General features: G+C 45.7%; 1 protein-coding gene across 1 annotated transcript; it reads right to left on the bottom strand.

Moving 5' to 3' along the window:
• Window positions 1–515: 515 nt before the first annotated feature.
• PRKAG1 (protein kinase AMP-activated non-catalytic subunit gamma 1) lies at window positions 516–21,702 on the bottom strand. Its single transcript, XM_048489700.1, has 12 exons — window positions 21,597–21,702; window positions 12,345–12,393; window positions 10,842–10,954; window positions 10,507–10,588; window positions 10,330–10,388; window positions 8,793–8,838; window positions 8,549–8,603; window positions 7,696–7,822; window positions 6,286–6,451; window positions 5,750–5,787; window positions 4,272–4,418; window positions 516–1,992 (listed from the first exon to the last, which is right to left on the bottom strand). Exons 1-12 carry the CDS (start codon window positions 21,603–21,605, stop codon window positions 1,888–1,890), a joined length of 996 nt encoding a protein of 331 aa, XP_048345657.1. The 5' UTR covers window positions 21,606–21,702; the 3' UTR covers window positions 516–1,887.
• Window positions 21,703–21,726: the final 24 nt, after the last annotated feature.

Raw genomic sequence — 21,726 nt, 5'->3', positions numbered from 1 at the left:
TAATCGAGTAATTTTAATTGGCTACGTGGCTCAGTACAGCATCCTCTGGCATATGAGACACATACTAAGGGTGCCCCACTGACATTTTGATCCCTCAAAGAGAAAACCCAAAATAGATACTGAGAACACATTCTGAACCAAAGCTGGCTGCATAGCACAGTGGCTTTCCTACTTTCTATCCCGAGGAAGTCTTTCTAACTTCTGGGTCACAACTCATAAACTTATCTAGACACGACTTTCATTCTATTTTAAAACCTGTAATTCTTTGATCTTGTCTAATCTCTGTTGCCAAAAGTTCCAAAACCAAGAGAAATAATAATAATGGTGGTAATGGACATCCTTTTCAATTTGCACTTCTTCTGTTAAAATGCCATTGATTAATATTCTCACTCTTTGTCTGGTATATATGCTCTGTATCCAGTCTCAAAATCTAGGTCAGCATTTCAAATATTCTAACATTTTTAACATAAACGTCCACTCCCACATTACCCGCTGAGTTCTTCAAACACCACAAGTTGAATATATACTGATTTTTATTAAGTACAGAACCTCAGTAAAACAAAGTAGCAGGTGACACATCATACACAAACATAGACACTCCAGGACAGTTCCCTGCATGGACTTCAAATAATTTTTTTTTTAATTCTCCCAATTTCCAGGAGGTGAAGCACAGATCTTCTTGCCTGGGAAGGCCCAAAAGAAGAATGGGACAAATGAAGTGTCAGATAAGAAATGTGGCTTTATTAAAAAAAATACATGTTGTATAATTTGACTGAAGAGGGATTTGTAGGAATGTGTAAAAGAGGTGGGGCTTGTGGCAGGGCAACTTTTGCACAGTCAAGAGCTGAAAGGGGCAGCAGTGGCATTATAAGTCTGTCTCTTTGACAGGTGATAGAGTACTAGAGGATGATTCCCTCAAAAACTCATCTTTAGCCTAAATCAGCCAGGAGAGCAACATGTTTACAACTAAGTACATTAATTCCTGTACCAGAGGATTGAGGTATGGCTAGCTCCAGCTCTCCCGCTGATAAGACGGCCAAAGTTAATCAAACTTAAAGTTAATCAAAGAAGGAGTAAGTTAATCAAAACCTGCAAGGGAAGGATCTACGGAGACTCCCAGAACAATAAAAACCTGGAAAGCTCCAGGATGCCAGCTCGAATACCAGATGCTGCCCATCACAGAAACCCGGGGAAGGACTCTCAGCTCTTGAGCAAGGTTTTTAGGAGTCTACTGGAACTAGTACTAGTTCTGGCACTGGGAAGGGTAGAGCAGGTGATGTGCTTAGCAGGCCTCACACCTTCTAGAGAGTATACAAAGAATTGCTTGGTGGAAGTTACAAGTAATACTGGAGCTGGGATTTCTGCCGCACACACTCTCATTCAAACACGTGTGGCATACAAAGGTCAGGTGCCTGAGAACAGCCAAAAGTCTCTTTTTTAAAAAATTGTGCTATAGATCAGATATCCCCATCCCCAGAACATGCCCTATTGTTTTGGGAATTTTGATGTGGTCCCCGCACTTGCTGCATGCTTCACACTTTACCAGGAAGCTTCCCCAGCTTCCTCCCATCCAAGTGTGGAAGACATTAGCCAGCTGAGCCTGCACCTTAATAGCACAATCAATGCACATGGTGCCAGGATGCAGCAGGCCTCGAGGCTCCCATGCAACCAAACTGGGCAAGGAGGAAACACACAGAACCTGACCCAGTTGGAAGCACCAGGCAAATGAAACCCCATGGTGTCAGCTTGTGGTTGGGTTACACAGCCTTTCCATTTGGTCACTGCCAGGCCAAAGAGGGTGATGCAGAAAAGTCAATGGTCTTGCTTGTCAAGCCCAACAAAGTGTGTGTATGTGTGCGGGGAGGAAGAACTCTGAACTTCACGCAGTCAAGGCTTCTGGCCACCAGGCAGGATGAGGGCCTGCAGAATATCTGAGAGGGACACAATCCCCTTCACCACATTGTGTTCATCCACCACCACCAGCCGATGAACCTGTTGGTTACAGGGACAAGTGTCAGGATGTATGTATTTATACAATAAAGATTCTGCAATGGTCATCCCAAGATATCACACTCTGTTTCAGATGGTCTGTTGAGGTGCAGCAGTTGAGAAAATTGTATGCTTCCACGTTAAAATATAGTCCCGAACAAATATGAGAATTATCATTCACTTTTATGCGCTGTCTTTGTCATTTTGTGCATTATTGAACATGGTCGTTTAATACAAGAGCATTTATAGTTCATTGAACGACTATCACCAATACTTGCCTTTGGCAAACTGCATCAAACTTGCTGACTGTGAAGGAGCGGGTGCGTCTACTTCTGGAGAGAACTCTCCTCACTGTTATTTTAAATTCAGCTGCAGCTTGCTGCTGCTCACAGCTGGCTCAGTGGATCCAGGTAAGGGCAGCTTGCAACCGGCTGCTCTTGGCCAGCCAGTAAAGGGAGGGTGGTCGGGCTTGTTGCAGGTGGGTAAGCACCATTGGCATGATGTGCAGGGAAGGCCAACTGGGAGTAAAGGTGCATGACTGAGTTGGGTGCCAATGATGTATAATTAAACTGAATGCCAAAATGTATTTTTTACTGTCAAACAGATGTGGGGAAACACGGCTAGGTAGGCACTAAGACCCAGGCGGAACATTCTACAGCAAAGAAGGTCCAGCATGTTGAGTTCTGTGGAGGAGGAATTTACAACCCTACTAACATCTTTTTCTGAGACAGACTATAGCCTGATGCAATCACCTCTGAATCTGCATAAAAAAAGGAATCTAGCATCTCTTTCAGCCTACTGAAAATCATCAAAGTTCCTTTTTAGAAACAAAAAATTCCTCTGCAGAAACAGAGATAGCCACCAAGCTGCTGTATACAAAGCCAGCATATTGCAGTGATCTGAATGTCTGATCAGGACTGGGGAAACCCAGGTTTCAGTTTCTGCTCAGAACCTCCATAACCATGCTATTGTACAGAAGATTCCACAGTTAGGGGAGGACAAAAGGCACCCGATGTTGATGGGACCTTGTGAAGTGGATCAAACCTTGAACCTTCGATTCACTAGTTAAGCACCTAAATGTATGAGATAAGCATGAATTTACAGTTTTATGAATAAGTGCCAAATTTGAAAATGTAGTATAGTGTGCACTCCCTTTTATGGGACACAAAGTGGTTTGTGATCTCGGTAAGATTTCCAGAAAACAGGGCTTACGTTAGCCAACAAATGGATCTTTTGCATGAGAACCATAGGATTGTATAAAATTTTAAAAATTACATTAAAAAATAGAAACACAGGATTGTTAGAAAGCCAACCAGAACACCTGGAGCAACCTTCACAAGGCCTTTTATCCTACCCTGCTCCCCAGCATCCTAGTAACACACTGTGGATGTATCAGCACTGTTATTTTACTTCTGGGGTAACAGCAAGGACAAGCCATTTCTGTTGGAAGATTTGTATCTAACAAGAGTACACTTACTGTTTCTCAGAGTTTACACATACCTAGACAATAACTGCAGAGCTAGCTAGCAACACTCAAGTATTTTTCAGTTCTTGTTCATTACTTGCTAGTAATCACAGCTTGCATTCTATTCATGCAGGTACCTCCCTGGTTGCCCCGGCTAACCACCCACCCCTTTCTGAATCCCAGGATGGTTCAAGTGCGTGGAGTGGGAACTCCTACAGCCTTTCATGCCGTTCTGTGCATGTCTTGAGTTGCTTTCTGCTCATGTGCTGGCTGCTGTTTTGAAGGAAAACATATCAGGTAAAACCAAAAAGTGCCCCATTTTCAAACAACTAATAAACAGGTGTCAGACTGGGCATGCTCTGAATTAAAGGTGCTGAAGTACCTTTCAGCATTAATACCTGCCTGGCAGAAATTTGAATTCTGAAGATTGTTCCCTTCTCCTCTGAGGCAGAGCTGTAGCAAGGGGGAACTGTGCCAGGGCATGTGTGTGCCCTGTCCCCCTGCCACGCCCCAACCACGCCCCCACACCAGTGCAAGCCCAGGGCAAGATAACCCCCCATCCCCTGGGCGCTACACCATTGCTCTGAGGTATGGAAAGAATCCTTGGGCATTCTCTGTTTCAAGAGCAATCAAGGGCATTCTCTCTTCCAAGTAACAACTAAGTATTTCCCACTTGGGGGTTGGGGAAGGGAATGATTACCAAGATGAAAACTGCCGCTTATCCGATTCTAAAACTCATTCCCCTCATTCCCAACTGAGCCCTGCAGTTCTGCCCTTCCTTACTGAAACAAGGAGCAGCAGGCAGAAAGGGGTTTACCTCGGCCTCCACCAGTCGATTGATTATCGCCTCCAAAGTCTCATGCTTATAACACTTGAGAACACCCTCAAAGTAATGGGAGCGATGCTGCAGCGCCTTGGTCACGGTCACGTCCAGGTTGTTGTAAGTCTTCTCAGCTGCCAGGTTCTATCCAGAGGGGGATGAGAAGGAAGGAAGACATGGTGGCATCACCAACTCTTGCTGACCTCAACCCTGTTCTTCCCACTTGGACCCCCAGGCAGAAAGCAGGAGAACTGGTCTCTGCCCAGAAGTAAGTTCAAATCCACCAGGACTGCTTGCCCGTTCAATGTACTACAGAAAACTTTAAACACACACAGGAATTAAATCCAGCCATCTGGGACAGGACAAGACCATCCACACACTGGCTCTCTGCAGAGAAGGCACAGCACAGACTGCAGAGGAGAGCAGCAGCCCCATCAAATGGTATACTGGAGCAAATCCCTTTGTGAGCCCAGGCATGTGCCACAAAGGGGGAGATCAAAAGTGGAGTGGATCAAACCAGCTTTTCCACTCCATCTTGCCCTGCTCACTTGTTTACCACAGCCCCTCTCTCATATGTCCACGCAGGACTTGCAGTCTCCAAGACCTTTTGCGGTGGTCACAGGGGACCCCTTCCTTTCATTTTCATCAGTGGAAAAGTCGGCTGGATCCCTGGATTAATTCAGCATGATCTCAGAAAAACTCCATTCCTGACCCCAAGAAGTCAGAGAGCATAACCAAGAAAACTTGCACTGGGGGTAGAGGCCCTGCTACAGGTCCGCCACACCACCCAGCATTTGGGTCTCTGGCCAGAAGTAGCACAAGAGCAATAGAGGTTCCCTGCCCTCTAGCACACCTGTGGGTTAAATCAGGCCAGCTTCCCAAGAACCATGACTTCTGTATCTGAGTACATGCCATTAAAGATTTCTGTTTCCTATGCTATCCACACGTGCCCACATCTTTCTTTGCTTCTGCCTCTTAACATGATCCTGCCACTTAACGTGATCCTAAGCAAGAGATAGAAGTCCCTCTGGTTCAAAAATCTGCGCTCTGCCATGGGTTTACTGGGCAGAGGCTGCATTCGAATTTGAACTGGCACCCTTGGCAACAACATCTGCAAGTTGCTTGTCTCTGGCTGAAGGTCCAGATCAGTCTAAGCTCCAAGGAAAAGCAGCGTGTGACTAATCTGATGTCTCATCATATGCCATAATGCCAATGAGGCTAACTAATGGCATTTTTATAAAGCGCAGAATATATATTAATACATTTGTCATTCAGAATTTGTCTTTCTCCAGAACAAAATGCTGATGTTGGCGTGGGCGGCAGAGACAAGCACCCTCAGCCCCATCTGTAAAATATGTCAGGTTTGTAACTGGCTAAGCCAGGTGATTTGGAAGGCCTGCAAATCCAGTAAAATATGTTTGAACAACACAGCAGGAAGTGTGAAACCACCCCTCTCCCCCCTCCTGGATACTCACAATTACATCAAACTTGGAGTAAATGTCCACAACCCGACCTAAAAGAAACAAACAAGTGCAGCTTGTGAAAAATGATATTTCAGATATAAACACATATTCCAACAGCATGAGGCATTAGTGCCACTACTGAAAAGGCCTTGCCCCAAGCGGAAACCAGTCTCACCTCAGATAAAGGAGACACCTGAAGCAGAGCCCTATGGAATGATTTTACTGCAAAGTGTGGCTCATGAATCACAAAGGAAGTCCCAAAAATCACAAAGGAAGGGAGCTCATGTACAGAGAAAGCGAGAAAACAATCCTAGCAGGCCATAAATGAGGCATCAGAATGGAAAATGTCATATTTTATCCTGCAGTGCTTTGAATGTAGAGCGATTCCTTGCTCCTGCTAATATTCCACAAAAATTGGCCCAAAGTGCACACCAAGGATCCCAGAGAAGAAATAATATTCTTGAAGAACTTGAAGCCCAAAGTTCCCAAATGAGGACCTGCATTTGCTGTCCTCCACTTATACTCCCCCCACTCCGGTGGCTTCTCACCTGAGTCATCCACCACAGGCAGCGCAGAGACCCTGTGCTGTACAAAGATGCCCAGTGCAACATAAATAGGGGTGTTAGTGTGGACCATCGCTATGTTTTCATAGGTGCCAATGTTCAGCTCCTCCAGGGTTTTGGACATGAACTCAGGCTTGGGGAACTCAGCAATCTGCAGGAGAACAAGAGGCAATTTCTTAGGGCATGTTGGCATTCTACAGGGGGGAGGGAGCAAATGTGCAACTCAGGGCTATGCCAGAGGTGTTGAACACATGAAGTGCCATGCTAGATCAGACCAAAGGTCCACCTAGTTCAGCATTCTGTTCACACAGCAGCCAATCAGTTGCCTCTAGGAAGCCCACAAACTGGATGACTGTAACAGCATCATCATTTCTGTGCTCCTGAGCAACTGAACTGAAGTACTGGAGGGAGCAAACATCCATCTTGATTGGTACCCTTTGACACTCAGTCTTCCATGGATTTGTTCACTCCCATTTTAAAGCCTTCCAAGTTAGTGGCCGTGACCAAATTCTGTGACAGCAAGTGCCACCAATTAACTACGCGCTGTGTAAGAAATACTTCCTTTTGTCTCTCCTAAATCTCCCATCCTTCAGCTTCAGTGGATGACCTCTGGTTCTGTCCATTCTTCACAAGTCACACATAATTTGATCAACTTGTCATGTCTCCCTCGATGGTTTTTTCCCCCAGGCTAAAAAGTCCTATGTATTTTTACCAATAGGATGTTGTGGGTTTTCCAGGTTGTATGGCCCTGTTCCAGTAGTATTTTCTCCTGACGTTTTGCCTGCAACTGCAGCTGACATCTTCAGAGGATCCGAAGACAGCGTTGACATTTTCTGAAGATCCGCTGAAGATTTCAGCCACAGATGCAGGCGAAACGTCAGTAAGTTTTTTACTCCCTTTTTCTTTGCATCCAGTCTAATCACTACATCCAATCTAATCACTACACCACAGGCAGCGCAGAGACCCTGTGCTGTAAAAAGATGCCCAGGAGCAGCAGTGGCGTAGGAGGTTAAGAGCTCATGTATCTAATCTGGAGGAACCAGGTTTGATTCCCAGCTCTGCCCCCTGAGCTGTGGAGGCTTATCTGAGGAATTCAGATTAGCCTGTACACTCCCACACACGCCAGCTGGGTGACCTTGGGCTAGTCAGTTCTTCTGAGCTCTCTCAGCCCCACCCACCTCACAGGGTGTTTGTTGTGAGGGGGGAAGGGCAAGGAGATTGTAAGCCCCTTTGAGTCTCCTGCAGGAGAGAAAGGGGGGATATAAATCCAAACTCTTCTTCTTCTTCATACTAAATTCATACACAAGGGTCATAACTACAGTCCTCAACATGGATCAGTGGAAATGCACAATACAAAACATCTCTACTACGCATCACCTTACTCTGAGCACTCACAAAAAGCTTGAGGAACTTGAGGATACGCTTGTGAGTCAGGATGTACAGTGTGTTCCCCGAGTCTGGGTCGATGACAGGCAGACGGTGAATCTTGTTCCGAATCAGTGAGGTGACGGCATCAAATAGGCTGGAAGTCACAAGAGGAATGGGAGCAGGGGGAATTTATCACATCTGTGAAGCAAGGAGGACACATGGAAGCCCGGATTCTCTCCCTAGCTCCATGTGAGATGTCCTTTCTAAAGGCTACAGAGAAGAAGAGGAGCCACTGGAATTCCTTGACCTATGCTCAGAAGGGATCCAGTAGAAGATTATGACAGGGAGGGGAGCCAAGGATTTCTGGGTTCAGGTCCATTTATAATTCTAGTCTATCTCAAGGTTTCAAGAAGACAGAAGTTAAGGGGAGCAACAAAAGCTCATGTCATTTCGTAATCCTATCCCACGACTGCCTCCCTAATGGCTAGAGGGGACAGCAGGGTACTATAATTGGTCCCAAACAAACAACAAAGAGGTGGGTCTTCTTAAGCAGCCTTGGTTCAGAACGATAATTAAGAATAGAGAAGTGACTTCAGGACTAAAAAAATGTATTCCAGCACAAGCTATGGTGAGCTCTGACTCACAAATGTGAAATGTTCTGCTGTTTGAGGACTTTCCCTAGAAACTGCCCATTTATCTCCAAGCATCTCCTATAACAATGAGGCCCAGAAATCTGGGGGAGGGAGGAAAATCAAGGTATGAATGAAAATGCTCTAAACTCATCTAGGGTTGGCTTTGGCAGGGAGAGTTGAGTCATGGGTCAGGTGGGAAAACAGGGAGAAATGAAGAGCAGACAACAAGTCTTGGCAGAATCTCTTACCTGGCACTGGGTGGAATGCAGACCAGTGGCTTGAAAGAGTCCTGCAGATAAACTTCTGCATGGGACAGAAAATGTCAGTTACCCAGATGTACCCCATTTGGAGAAGGGGTGAGAGAAAAAGAACCCACAGCAAGTGACACAGGAGCTGGGCACGTCATATGGCCAGTGGCTCCTTCTGCTCACACGGCTACCCACCTATCCAGAACAAGATGCTGTTCTATAAGGCCACGACAATCATACTTACCTCGCCAAGTTTCAATCTTGTGTTCTTCCAGCTCATAGATCTGCACCTGGATGTGTTTTGGAAACAGAGAATATCAATGAGAGAGAAGCCATCTTGTCACACATCTACACCTATTATTATAGGAAGTCTAGATAATTCAGGGTGGAATTTACTCGCCCAGGATGAAAGATGTTATCCTGACAATGTCAGAAATATCATCCAGTTGACTTAAGCCCTCATGATCAGCCATTGAGATCTGCTTCCCAAACCCTGCTCTCTATGGCCGTTTCCGCACGGCCTCCATTCGCCCCCACGCCGCCAAGAGTTCTGGTGGCGTGGGGGCGGAAGCCCGTTCGCATGCAAGCATGCGAACGGGCCAAGCAGAGGCCGACAGACAGCAGGCTGATCGCGCGAACCGCCTCTTCTCTCTGCGCCATCATTCACGATGTCCTCGTCGCCGTGCTGGCGTCGAAGAGCCCCTTCACTTTCGCCCTCCGACCCCTGGAGGTTGGAGGACAGTGTGGGCGGGGCTGCGACCCCCAGCAGACAACGACGAGGACATCGTGAGTGGGGCGCAGAAGGGAGACAGCGTCTTCCTCCCCAACAACAACCCTTTTAAGGGGGGAGGGAAGCGGAGTCAGGTCGCCGCTGCTGCGTTGCAGCAGCGGCGCCTGTGCGAACGGCGGCCTGGGGGCGGCGTTTTTAGCGCCCCCAGGCCGTCGTTAATGGGCCATGCGGAAACGGCCTATGTCTCTGCCTTCAGAAGTGAGGCAAATGGTAACTAGAGACAGAGGAGTTTTTCAGTGGCAGCACCTCTCCTATTGAATGCCCTCACCTGGTACCTACACTGCTCTCTTCTAAGCGCCTGACGAAAACGTTGCTTTCACTAAGAAATTCTTATCTTTTTAGTGGTTCCATTACCTGTTTCTGGTCTCAGGTCTGTTTTATGGATATTTTATGGCCTTTTCATGTCCCTGACTTGTTTTTAAATGGCTTGCTTTTCAAAAGATCAAAGTAAACACAATGGTTTTATGATATTGTTTTTAATTGAATGCTGCACTCCGCAAAATCAGATAGAAGCAGAATAAAAATGTGTAAGGAAAAACATTGTTGGAAGATTGGAAAGGGGAGACAAAAAGTTTCTCCCTGCCTGTTTCCTAATTTAGTGTGTCTCTATCTAGATGCAGTGGTGGTGAACCTTTGGCACTCCAGATATTATGGACTACAATGGCAGTGGCTGATGGGAATTGTAGTCCATAACCACTGAGTTAGAGGGCTCATCTAAAAATCCTGTGTCTTCCCAATTAGCCCTTTTATACCAGAACATACTTCGGTGTGCCTTGAAGACTCATTTTCTTTAATCTGTGTTTAGGAATGCTTAGGTAAACCATTCTTAAATCTTCTTCTGCAACAGTGTCTAAAAAGCTAACTCACAGAAAACTCCAAGCTTCCATAGCGACTAGCAAATCTGCCCTGCTAACAATATAGTAACACAACCACATAGTTTTGGAGTCTCCTTTGCACAGAAGGAAAGGGGATGAAGCTTGACTTTGCTTACCATGGCTGACTTGTAGTAGCGATGCAGGATGTTGATGAAGTCTGTGATTGTCAGCATTCCTATGGGAAAAGAAGGGGCGGGGCAGAGGTCATCTCCACCCTACAGGCAACTGGTTGAGAGGTGACGAGAAAAGATTTCTGACATGTCTCACCTCTCCTTCTCAGGACAGACACTTACCCACAAAGCTTTGCTTTTTGCTGTCCCAGAGTGGTGCAGCCCGCACACCGTTGGTCACCAATGCAAAGAAAGCTTTCTTGACCTGTAAGCCAAACAAAGCAACAGAGAGCTCCACACAATGGAACCAGGATACTACACAGCTTGCTAGTTCAATTTAACAAACCCCCACAACACCTGTTCTCACTGAGAGAGAAGTTACAGAAGAAGCGGGGGAGTGGATCTCTCTCTTCTACATTACAGAAGAGCTGCCATGTTAGCCTGTTTGAAACCCTGGCCCACCTGGCTTGCCCTGCTGGAAGCCACCACCCTGCCCTTCCCAACACGATGCCACCCACCTGCAGAGAAGTATCGAACACCACAAGCTTGGAACTTGTGGGGATGAGGTCATAGCAGCAGTGTGACTTCATGAAGCTTGTGTAGATGCCGCTGCTGGAATCGCCATCGGTGGCTAGAAACAGATTAGTAACTAATGAACACAGCCCACTGGTGCACACATCAAAGAGCATGAAGGGTTGGAATATTGAAGAGATAAGGGCGCCTCAGCCCAAGAGCTCCTGAACAGTAGCTTGCTGGGAACTCTCCGCTTGAGGGTTGATTTGGGACACTTCAGGTTCTCTTGCTATTTCTGCTGTTCTGTACCTTTTGTGCAGCAATACTGGTACTGAGGGGAAGGCTCAAGCACTTATGCAGAGAATGAGAGTGTCACTCCGATTGCTAGGAGATGGCCAGGCACACTTCACATGCCTTCTGAGGCTATATTCACAAGCACAGGGGCCAAATTATAGGTTTTTTTAAAGTCAGAAGCTGAGATTACCAAACCACATCCACACCAGACCAGAGGCTGGGGTGGGATCCAAGGCCCACCATTGGGAACACTTACACGACAGAGCAAAGGAGTATCAGCCCATGGAAAGTGGAGCTGGGGCACAGCGAGGCTTTTAGTTCCAGTGGATCCATTGCTCAGGTATGTTTGGTTATCACTTTGAGAGGAAAGAAGCAATGTTGGCTTGCTCTGCGTGTAAAACTGTAGTGAAGGCAATGTTCACATCTATTGGGATTGTTACCCTAGAGCAGGGGTCTGCAACCTGCGGCTCTCCAGATGTTCATGGACTACAAATCCCATCAGCCCCTGCTAGCACAGCCAATTGGCCATGCTGGCAGGGGCTGATGAGAATTGTAGTCCTTGAACATCTGGAGAGCCACAGGTTGAGACCCCTGCCCTAGAGGATACCTGATTGCTAGACAGCTAAAATTGACCAGCTCAGAGGAGGAAAGTTGAAAGAGATTTGGATCCAGAGCAATGTTTCTCCGGACAGAAGGATTTCCACCTGCAGAGCACAAGTTTCCAACTGTCCCTGTTGGTGGAAGCCAAAAATCCCGTTGTAAATCCTGTTCTTAGAGGGCAGGGGACCTAGGAACAGAGGCGTACGGGGTCCAAACTGCGCCCAGAGACCAAGCCTCCTCCAGGTGCCCTGCCCACAACTGCCCTGCCCTGCCCCACCCCACCCCACCCCCTGGCCTCCCTGGCAACCCTCGCCCCAGTTGCTTATGTATGATCAAAACCCAGCTAAGTAGATAATAACTGGAACTTTGTATGTGGGAAAACACTCTGTAAATTCTACTGATTCACGTAAGGTTGATGAGAACCAAGTTGCCAGTGTTTTCCTTAGCCCAGACTCAAGGCTACAAGAAACCAGCATAATAATCATGGGGCAAAGTAGATGATGACCTTCTATGGGCTGATCTGAAATGCATCTTCCCACAGCTGCGCTCACATGTTTCCTACCAGGCATCCCACAGACCACTCCAGTTACCCCATTCCCACTTGCTTCACTCACCTTCTGATGACGGTGAGCATTTCTCCAACCCACTGTCTGGAAGGGTGCCCTGCAGAGAGGGAGAAGGAGAGGGTGAGAGAGATGTAGGTGCTACTAGCAACAAGCCCTCAGATGGCCCATCCAACCTCCTAGAATGAATGGGAACACGCCCCCTCGGCCAACTAACAAAATTATTCATATCATGGTTTTTTTTAAAGATTTGATTAAATGTGCATGCATAAGCATAGGTGCAAACAATAGTTCTGTAGAGTGAAGCGCGCACACATCCCGGCAGGCCCCGTCTTAGAAGAGTCATTCCTTGTGAAAAAGTAGAGGTCATGCTAGTTCTAAGATGACACCTGCCGCCCACTGGTTTCATTAAGTACTTACATAGCAAATAATTCTGTTGCTCAATTAATGGGGTGGAGGCACCTTTTTAATACCCCGCTGTGGTGTAGTGTTGGACTATGATCTAGGAGCCCCTCATTAAATTCCCCATAATGTCATGAAGCTTTCTGGGGGACCCTGGGCCAGACACTCTCTCAATCTAACCTACCTTGCAGGTTTGTTGCTGTGAGGATCAAATAAAAAAGGCAGCATGCCCTCAAAAATGCCTAGATGAAAAGATGCTATTAAAAATGGCCTTAGCAAACAGCCTTTAAATCTATTAACCAATTAGCCAGCTGAATGGTGCCTCCAGAGAATCACATGGAACCAGAGTCTCTCTCACAGTCCTAGAACTGAAGTTGCACAATTGTGAAGATCTTCTGAGCAGTCAGACTGGGGGGACCTCTCTTTGGTTAAAGGGAGAATCCCTCTATCACAAACCTGTAACTTCTGAAGACAGGAACTCAAGAACAAGTGAAATGTTGAAAGAAATTGCCCCACAGCTAGCAGATAAACAGCTCAGAACTAAAAGCCACAGAAGAAGAGCATCCATCTATCCACCTTCCCAGCAGGCCAGACAATCCAAGACCAGCAGTGTCAGGGAGTGGAGATAGTGTCAGACTTGGGGGATTATAGCCAAGCCCTTCCTCAGCCACAGCACTGACTTTTTTTACCGTGACTCAACCACACTCACCTCACAGGGTTGTTCCAAGGATAAAATAGAGAAGACCTACGTGCATCTTCCTGACCTTCCATGAAGAACAATGGGCCTATCTCAGAAAACCTGAGGTAAACCAACAAGGCCTTCCTTCATTTGTGTCCAGACACAGCTATACGCTCCGTAGTGGGCCAGAATGGCTATCCTGGGACAGGCTTCTTGTACTTGCTTCACTGTTCAACTATGGCCGACTATTTAGAAGATCCTTAAATGGGATGCTGTGGGTTTTCCAGGCTGTGTGGCCATGTTCCAGTAGTATTTTCTCCTGACGTTTCACTTGCGTCTGGCACCTTCAGAGGATCTGAAGACAGCAAGTTGATATTTTCTGAAGATCCTCTGAACATGCCAGCCACAGATGTAGGTGAAACATCAGAAGAAAATACTACTGGGACACGGCCACACAACCCGGAAAACCCACAACATCCTAGCGATTCCGGCCGTGAAAGCCTTCGACAATACACTTCCTCAAAGCTGGGAAATGCTGAGAACAGCACTTCCACAGGCTTCTTCCCAGCTGCTGGAAAGAAAGAATTGTGCCCTCTGACTTTTATCCTCTCTCCCACAAACATTTCATTATGTTCCCACATCAGCCTGTTTTGTTCTTTCAGGGTATGACAAAACCCAGCTGTCAGTGCTTACAAGACAGGAGACGTTCTCCTGCAGACGTTTCTTGCCCACAGAGAATCTTAAAACAAGGAAGGGCCGCTGGCGCCACAGCAAGGCAGAAAGCCCGAAAGAGCTACTGTAGGGTGCAATATAAAAGCTACACTTGTACTCTAAGCAGCAGTCCACAGAGAAGAAGAAGACTGACCACCCCACACAAGCACACCCTGAGCTACATGCTCTCTAATATGATACAAAAAGGAAACTGGAAAATAAGGTATATGCAAGCAAGATGCTTTACTTGAAGTTCTATCACCAAAGCTCTCTGTGGGTCTGAGCAGGGGTTTTGAAATGAACAAGTTCTGAAAGAAAAATCGCAGAAGTTGGATGCATGCCATTTACCAATTACTAACTGCAAACATCTGAAGCAAAATGTATGTGGGAGGGAGGTGGAGGACGGAGCCTCTCTCACTCACATCGGAGCACAACTTCCATGGCACCACTCAAGTCTCTTGACACAATTATCTAACATTCATCCTTGTGCTGGGCAACTGGAAGCAAGTGGATCCAAACAAATTTTAAGGTGTGCCACGCGGCAAAAGCTTTAATCCCATTCCCGCCTCTAAGAAAAAGAGGAATTATTTCAAATAAGAGTTTCCACACTCTGCTACACTTCCCTTTGCACATAATGCCCTAACTGTGACTGAGTACATCACTCTTTCACTATGGGTTGACTCCCACTTTGCTATGAAACCCATCCATGTATGTGGGAAGGAAAACACAGGATGTTGCAATTATTGAGGAAATAGAAATAGGCCACCTTCCCACTGGGTATAGAGTTGTAAAGTTAAAAACCTGATTTTGTGTCTGCACATACGTTTTTTCCACATCTGGTCCAAACTGATAATTTGCTCTTCATGAACTAGCAGAAAGTTACCCACGCAGGCTTTCCTGGAGAGCCAGTGTGGTGCAGTGGTTAAGAGCAGGTGGATTTTAATCTGGAGAACCATGTTTGATTCCCCACTCCTCCACCTGAGTGGTGGAGGCTTATCTGATGAACCAGATGTGTTTCCGCACTTCTGCACTCCTGCTAGGTGACCTTGGGTCAATCACAGTTCTTTGGAACTCTCTCAGCCCCACCTACCTAACAAGGTGTCTGTAGTGGGGAAAGGAAGCTAAAGAAGTTTGTAAGCCACCTTGAGTCTCCTTAGAGGAGAGAAAGGTGGGGTTTAAATTCAAACTCTTCTTCTTCTTCTTTCTCTCAAACACACAGGATTCATGTGCACAGGTACATTTTAGGCAATTGACCATACCCACTGCACGAGTCTGCATGTGCTCATATTTCATTCCAATACACACTGGTTTCAAATGAAAACACTTCCTACAACAGCATGCAGTCTCCACCATGTATGCACAAATAGACACATTCCTTTAGTAGCCCCACTGCAACCTTAGCAATGCCTCAGAGATCCATGCGGTAAAAGTACCAAATAGTGGCTTACTAAACTACCACCATGGTAGAAATATTCCGTCTGGTTGCTCTCTGTCTGCAAAGTGTCCAGGAATGGCTAGATTATTGCTTCTGCTGTTGCTACTCGACAACCTGCATGTTATACAACGCAAGAGCATCTCGGGAGAAATAAAAAAAGAATGGGGCGTAAAAAATAAAAGGTCACTGTTTCAGCGGTAACAAGTCTCTGATCACGCACAGCAGAAAGCAAACGTATCACAGAGAAGCCATAAAAATAGCATGCTGTAATTTAAAGAGAAGGTGTTGAGTGCCAGCTAGAGACGGCATACGTCAGAAAAATCCAGCTTTCCAAAAGCTCTTTAAAGATGCTGAAAAGGGGACAGACTATTAGGGTTTTTAAGGAATGGAAATAAATAAGGATACAGGTGAAAATGAGATGCCCCCAACAAGTCCTTGTGGATCCTCCACCTGTCAATATGCCTTATTCACAACAAGGCCAAATCTGTGAATACTTAAATCGAGAGAGTATATATATGGATGGAAAAGACAGATCTCTTAACAAGCCTTTAAAAAACCCAGGTTTGCAGCATGTATGAATGTTAGAGTGTTAAGCCCCCCTCCAAAAAATAGAGCTAGCACCTGTTGCTTGAAGAAACAAATGCCTGTTCAGTGAGGGTTGCTAGGCAACCAAAACAGTATTATCAACCTTCACACCTTAATTTCTGTCACTAAAAGGTGGCTTGTTCCGGGGCTATTGAGGGAGGACTCATCAGTACAAAGCCTGGCAACAGCCACCAGACAACTAGATAACATGTGAGTTGTTTCACACACTCAGGATTGGCAGTTTGCTATTGTTCAACAGAAGCCACCCACCAAAAGCCAGTGTGGTGCAGGGTTGTCAGCCTCCAGGTAGTGCTGGAGATTTCCTGGAGTCACACCATGACAGAGATCGGGGGGGGGGGCTCTCAAGGCTGGATTCTATTGCACATCCCCCACTCTGCCATAGATGCTTCCTGAGTATCCTTGGGCCACTTACAAAGTCTCAGCGTAACCTGCCTCCCAATGTTGTATAAGGATGAAATGGAGGACAGAAGAGTGATAGGGGCTATTTTAGGCTCCCATTATGGAGAAAGAAGCCAATAACAAATATAGCTGACGATGGGACAGGGGGATAAAAGTTAGGCTTATAGGCAGGAAGGAGAGAAGGACCCAGAGAAAGGTGAGGATATGGAGGCTGTCAGGAAAGAGGAGATAGTGTGGGGAAGGGGATACAGCAGTGGTTCTCAACCTGTGGATCGCAACCCCTTTGGGGGTCGAACGCCCCTTTCACAGGGGTCGCATAAGACCCTCTGCATCAGTGTTCTCCATCTGTAAAATGGCTGATTGCTAGGGTTGGGGGTCACCACAACATGAGGAACTATATTAAAGGGTTGCAGCATTAGGAAGGTTGAGAACCGCTGGGATACAGGGAAAGTGATGTGTTTTCTGCTGGTCCCTTTAGGTTCCCCACAGCACAAGTGGGCCCAGTGCCCATCACCAGACAGATGGACCATAGCATTTCTGGGTAGAGGCTGCCTGTGGTAAGGAATGAAGAAAAGCTGAAGACAGAGCAGATAAAGGTAGGTTGGGTACTATGTGAAGAAGAGAAGGATTCTGGGAAAAGAGAATGGTTATGGGGACTTTAAGGGAAGGGAAGAAGAATAGTGAGGAAGGTGAAATTAGATGCCGATACAAGTCCTTGTGGGTATACATATCATGCTGAACGCAATTTTTATATGCTTTTTTTAATGCTTTAAGGTGTTTATTGCTAGTTTTAATGCTAACGGTAACATTGTTGGCCTTTATGTTTTTGGTGTCAGATTGCTTTTTATTTTGAAGGCCTCCTTGGACAAGCCTCTAGAGGGCTTATAAATTCCTTAAAAAACAAAATGAAATGATAAAATGGCTACATTTATACATTTAAAACCATTTGATTAATCAGGCACGGCTATATATACATGTGTATACACACAGGATATCTATATATCCCTTACTGTATCTTGTTTGTGACATACTTGTTTATTCAGAATCAAGTAAAACTAAACTCAATGGGGCTTATTCCTGTATAACACTGCTACATAGGCCTATGATCTTCATTGGCTCAGAAAGGAGAAGCCACTATGCACACATGCAGCCATTCCATTCATTCTGGCCTCAGCACCTGCGCTTCTCTTTGCAAAGACGACATATGTTGTTTGCTCTGCTGGGAGGCAGCTGTTTTTAAGGTGGCAGCTGGCACAACAGTGACAAACAGCTTGTCTGCAAAGATAACCACAACTGCCCAGGACCAGACTAGCAGGAATCTTCTTCCTTCACTCTCCAGGAAAGAGCACAAGGGAAATCTGCAATCTTATACACAGCAGCTATGGCAGCATTCCCCATTAAACTCAGCGGAATGTACTGCCCAAGTTAAAAATACACAGATTTGAGGTGTAGACTTCCCTTGCAGTTCACCCGAGAGAGAAGCAGTAGATGAAGGGGGGAGGGGGGAAGATGGGTATCTGAGAGCCTGCACAGATGCAAGGTGAGACACAGAGGCCCCTTCCGCACATTGTACTGTATTATTTGATTTGTATACTGCTCTCCCCAAAAGGGCTCAGGACGATGAACAACAGCATAACAGCAAACATCACTAATCATAACATCAAGCAACAAACATCACAATTGTTTGCAAGTGGATTTTGCTATTTTGCACAGTAAAATCCAGCTTCAAAGTAGATTGAAAGTGCGTTATTCTGCATGTGCGGAAGGGGACAGAGGGAGAGACTCTTCCACAGTCCAATGACTGCAGCAGAGGGACTAGAATTTACCAGTCAGCTGGAAGTAGGTTTCTAGATATTTTACATGAAAATATATAAAACTGTAGATAGAAGACAGAAGAGCTACTCTCCCGCCTCTGTCCCTCCCTCTCTCTCTCTCACAGGAAAGAATGTCTCTTTTATGGAGGCATTTGCTACTATACAAGTGCACAACACATACAAAATAAAAAATGCTTTTCCTCCCTTCAGAACTATTGATTTACTCACAGGCAAATTTAATATTCCATGAAAATAAGCATAGCTAATGAACTGGGATTTTATTAACCTGAAGCCTAGCCACAATTGGTTTTTTAAAAATTGGGTGCCACAATTAAATGTTTAATTGCATCGGTGATGAGGACCATTTTCTGTTGCATAACTGACAAAAGAGAGCCCAAGAGAGTCACTGCAATCTAATGGTCAGAACATCAAGTGTGTTAGGCCAGTGGGCCAGTGCCTGAAACTGGTATGGTATGGTATATTTGATTTATATCGCCCTCCCCCAAAAGGCTCAGGGCGGTGCACAACAACATAATAACAACATTGATAAATAGTAAAATAACAACTGCTGGACCTTGACTATATAGACAAGCCTGATAGAAACTGTCTATAATAATTATTAACAAATAAAGCCTACATTTGAACCCTGGAATTGTTTTGGCACTCAGTTCTGCGGCAACAAGAATACTAAATTGGGATGGCAAAAGAAAAAGGTGTGGCTGTTTTGTGCTTCCCACAGAAACATATGGAAGATGTTTCATCAGGTGACCAAGGATGTTCACCCTTAAAATGAGGATAAACTCCACCTTGCAGGGTTTGTGTGAGAACTATTAGGATGACTGCCCTAAACACTCCGGAACACTTCTGAAACATGCGACTAGAATGATGATTAGGAAGAATGACTTTTTCTCATACATAAACATACACACTCAGCAGCAAGGTTCAATTGGTCTGGTCTCACCAAATTGAATTTTGTGCACACTGAGCCCGCAAAACCTTGTTTCCTCTTCCCAGCAAAGCCCTCATTCTCAATTCTGCAACAAGAACATTTTGAAAGCAGCAGGGGTGTAGTGGTTAAGAGCAGGTGAACTCAAATCTGGAGAACCAGGTTTGATTCCCCACTCTGCCAATTGAACTGTGGAGGCTTATCTGGTCAACCAGAGTAGGTTGTGCACTCCAACACATGCCAGCTGGGTGACCCTGGACTAGTCACAGCTTTCGAAGCTGTCTCAGCCCCAATCACCTCACAGGGTGTTTGTTGGGGGAGGGAGGGAAGAGATTGTAAGTCCCTTGAGTCTCCTTACAGGAGAGAAAGGGGGGGGGGGCGGTATAAATCCAAACTCTTCTCTTCTTCTCTTCTAACCACTACACTCTAACCCATCCCACAGGAACTGGAATACCAACACTGCTTTTTCTTTTCCCAGTAAGATAGAGTATCCCATAACAAATGTAATAGCCCTGAAGAGATTCAGGACAGTCAGCAGTTAAGCTGTTTAAGGCTACACAGGAAAGACTTAGCAGAAAACAGGATCCCCTGTGTTGAAAGTCTCCCCTCAGAAAAAAGGATAGCTATCACAGCAATAAGCCCTGGCTGCCTCAGGACGGCTTTAGAATAGTCTGAGGGACTCCTAATAATGACTCAAGCCCCGCCAAACGAAAAAGATACTGGGAATCCCCCAGGAATCAATAACAGACATAAAGTTAGATGAACCCCAGAAGAAAACAGTTTTACAGCCAGTCTAATGTGCTGTTTAAAGTCTAACCTAACCCACATGGTTATTCTGGGGATAAAGCAGAGGAAGAGAGACTTATGTATTCTGCCCTGAGCTCCTCAGACAACAGATTGGATAAAATGCAATACAAAATGCAGTAGTTCCTATTCTTGAAGCCGGCACTTCATGCCCTAGTCACAGGGTGACTTGGGGCCAGTCTCTCTCTCTCAACTCAACAACCTCATGGCATGAGAAGATAAAACCAGACAACCACTTATGTATATTGCTCTGAGCTCTTTGAAGGAAGAGCGGGTTATACCCTTCTTTGAAGTTAATGGGCTTAAAAAGGGATCACTCTGTTGAAGACCGCTCTCTGTGTCAAGGAACTAACAAGATCTCCAGATCCACCTATTCTGCCATTAACTCACCATAGCCAGTTAGCCTTTCCACTTGTTCCTTATTTACTTATTTCAAAATTGCTTGTTGGGGGAGGGGGGCAGAAGATATGTGCCATAGCTGCAGAAAGCAGTTTAAAATGTTACGAAGGCAGCATATTCTAATTCTGGTAATATTTGAGCACCCGCAAGGCATCCTTTTCTTACAGCCTCTCAGAATTTCCTTTACTCCAGTCACGACTGATGCCACATTTCTAAAGAGCTTCTACTTTAAAAAAATCAATTAGTGTTTGAAGTGGTGAACTGCAGAAGGTTTCAGCTATTCTGCAATTATAAAAGCCACATCTTGATGTGTTTCCTAAACAACAACCACTTATCAATAACAGGTTTTCTTCCCTGCCCTTCTCAAGGGAACTCAAGGCAAAGTACATGGTTCTCTTCCTCTTTGTTCCCTTCAAAGACAGTTACAAGCCAAAGGTCACCCAGCAAGCTTTATGGCTGAATGGAGATCTGAACCCAAATCAGTTCCAAACTCTACCCAGTACACCACACTTGCTCTCTAATAAAAATAAAAATTTTGAGAGTCCCCCCTTCAGTGTGCTATTCCCAGAAGCAGCTGCTGATGGAAGATTCAGAAGCAGCAGCAAGATCCGCCAGCAAGCCTCTATAATTTAGAATCAACCCAATCATCAGCAATCTGCGCTTTACAGTCTTACTATGGAAATAGGAGCACTTGTAACACTTAAGAAACCAAGCTATGAATCAGGAAGTCCCCAGTTCAAATGCTGCCTTTGCTATGAACTTACTAGACAACGTTAGGCAAGCCAATTTCTCTAAGCCTGGGCCACTCTGTAACCCGGGAAAGAATGCCCTGGCCTACCTTGCAAGTCTGTTGCAAAGATGGCAACAAGAAAACGTATGAAAAAAATTTTGAGCCATGAAAGCACTAATATGTTGTAATGACGTTATGATGCTGAAGATTTGCCCCAAAAGCATATAACACGCACGTCCCCGCCGTCATTCCACCGCCAAAAAGCAACGTTGAAACAATTCTCAACTCTCCATTAAAAGAGAGGAAAAAGAGAAGAGCAACGGAAAACAGAACCTGCAACAGTCTGTTTGACAGAGGGTGACCAGGCGCCTCACTTACCGCCTCCATCCTCCCCACAGCACCCAGCGAAGGGGAGACAGTTACCACTGTCGCTCCAACATCCCCTGTACTTCCGGCTTGACGCACTTCCGCCAGTAAGAGAGGTCACGCAGGAAGGGCGGACGCTGCA

The sequence above is a fragment of the Sphaerodactylus townsendi genome, linkage group LG03 (genome assembly GCF_021028975.2).
Source record: "Sphaerodactylus townsendi isolate TG3544 linkage group LG03, MPM_Stown_v2.3, whole genome shotgun sequence".
In the NCBI taxonomy this organism is placed as follows: Eukaryota; Metazoa; Chordata; class Lepidosauria; order Squamata; family Sphaerodactylidae; genus Sphaerodactylus; species Sphaerodactylus townsendi.
Note: the sequence above shows the minus strand (reverse complement) of the source record. Positions and strands in the feature narration are given on the sequence as shown.

Bases quoted from the DNA above. Each gene is read 5' to 3' on its own strand.
- PRKAG1 (XM_048489700.1), bottom strand. The intron at 10,389-10,506 runs GTAAGTGTCTGT...CTTTTCCCATAG, and splicing joins CAAAAAGCAAAGCTTTGTGG to GAATGCTGACAATCACAGAC. The intron at 8,604-8,792 runs GTAAGTATGATT...TGTCCCATGCAG, and splicing joins CAAGATTGAAACTTGGCGAG to AAGTTTATCTGCAGGACTCT.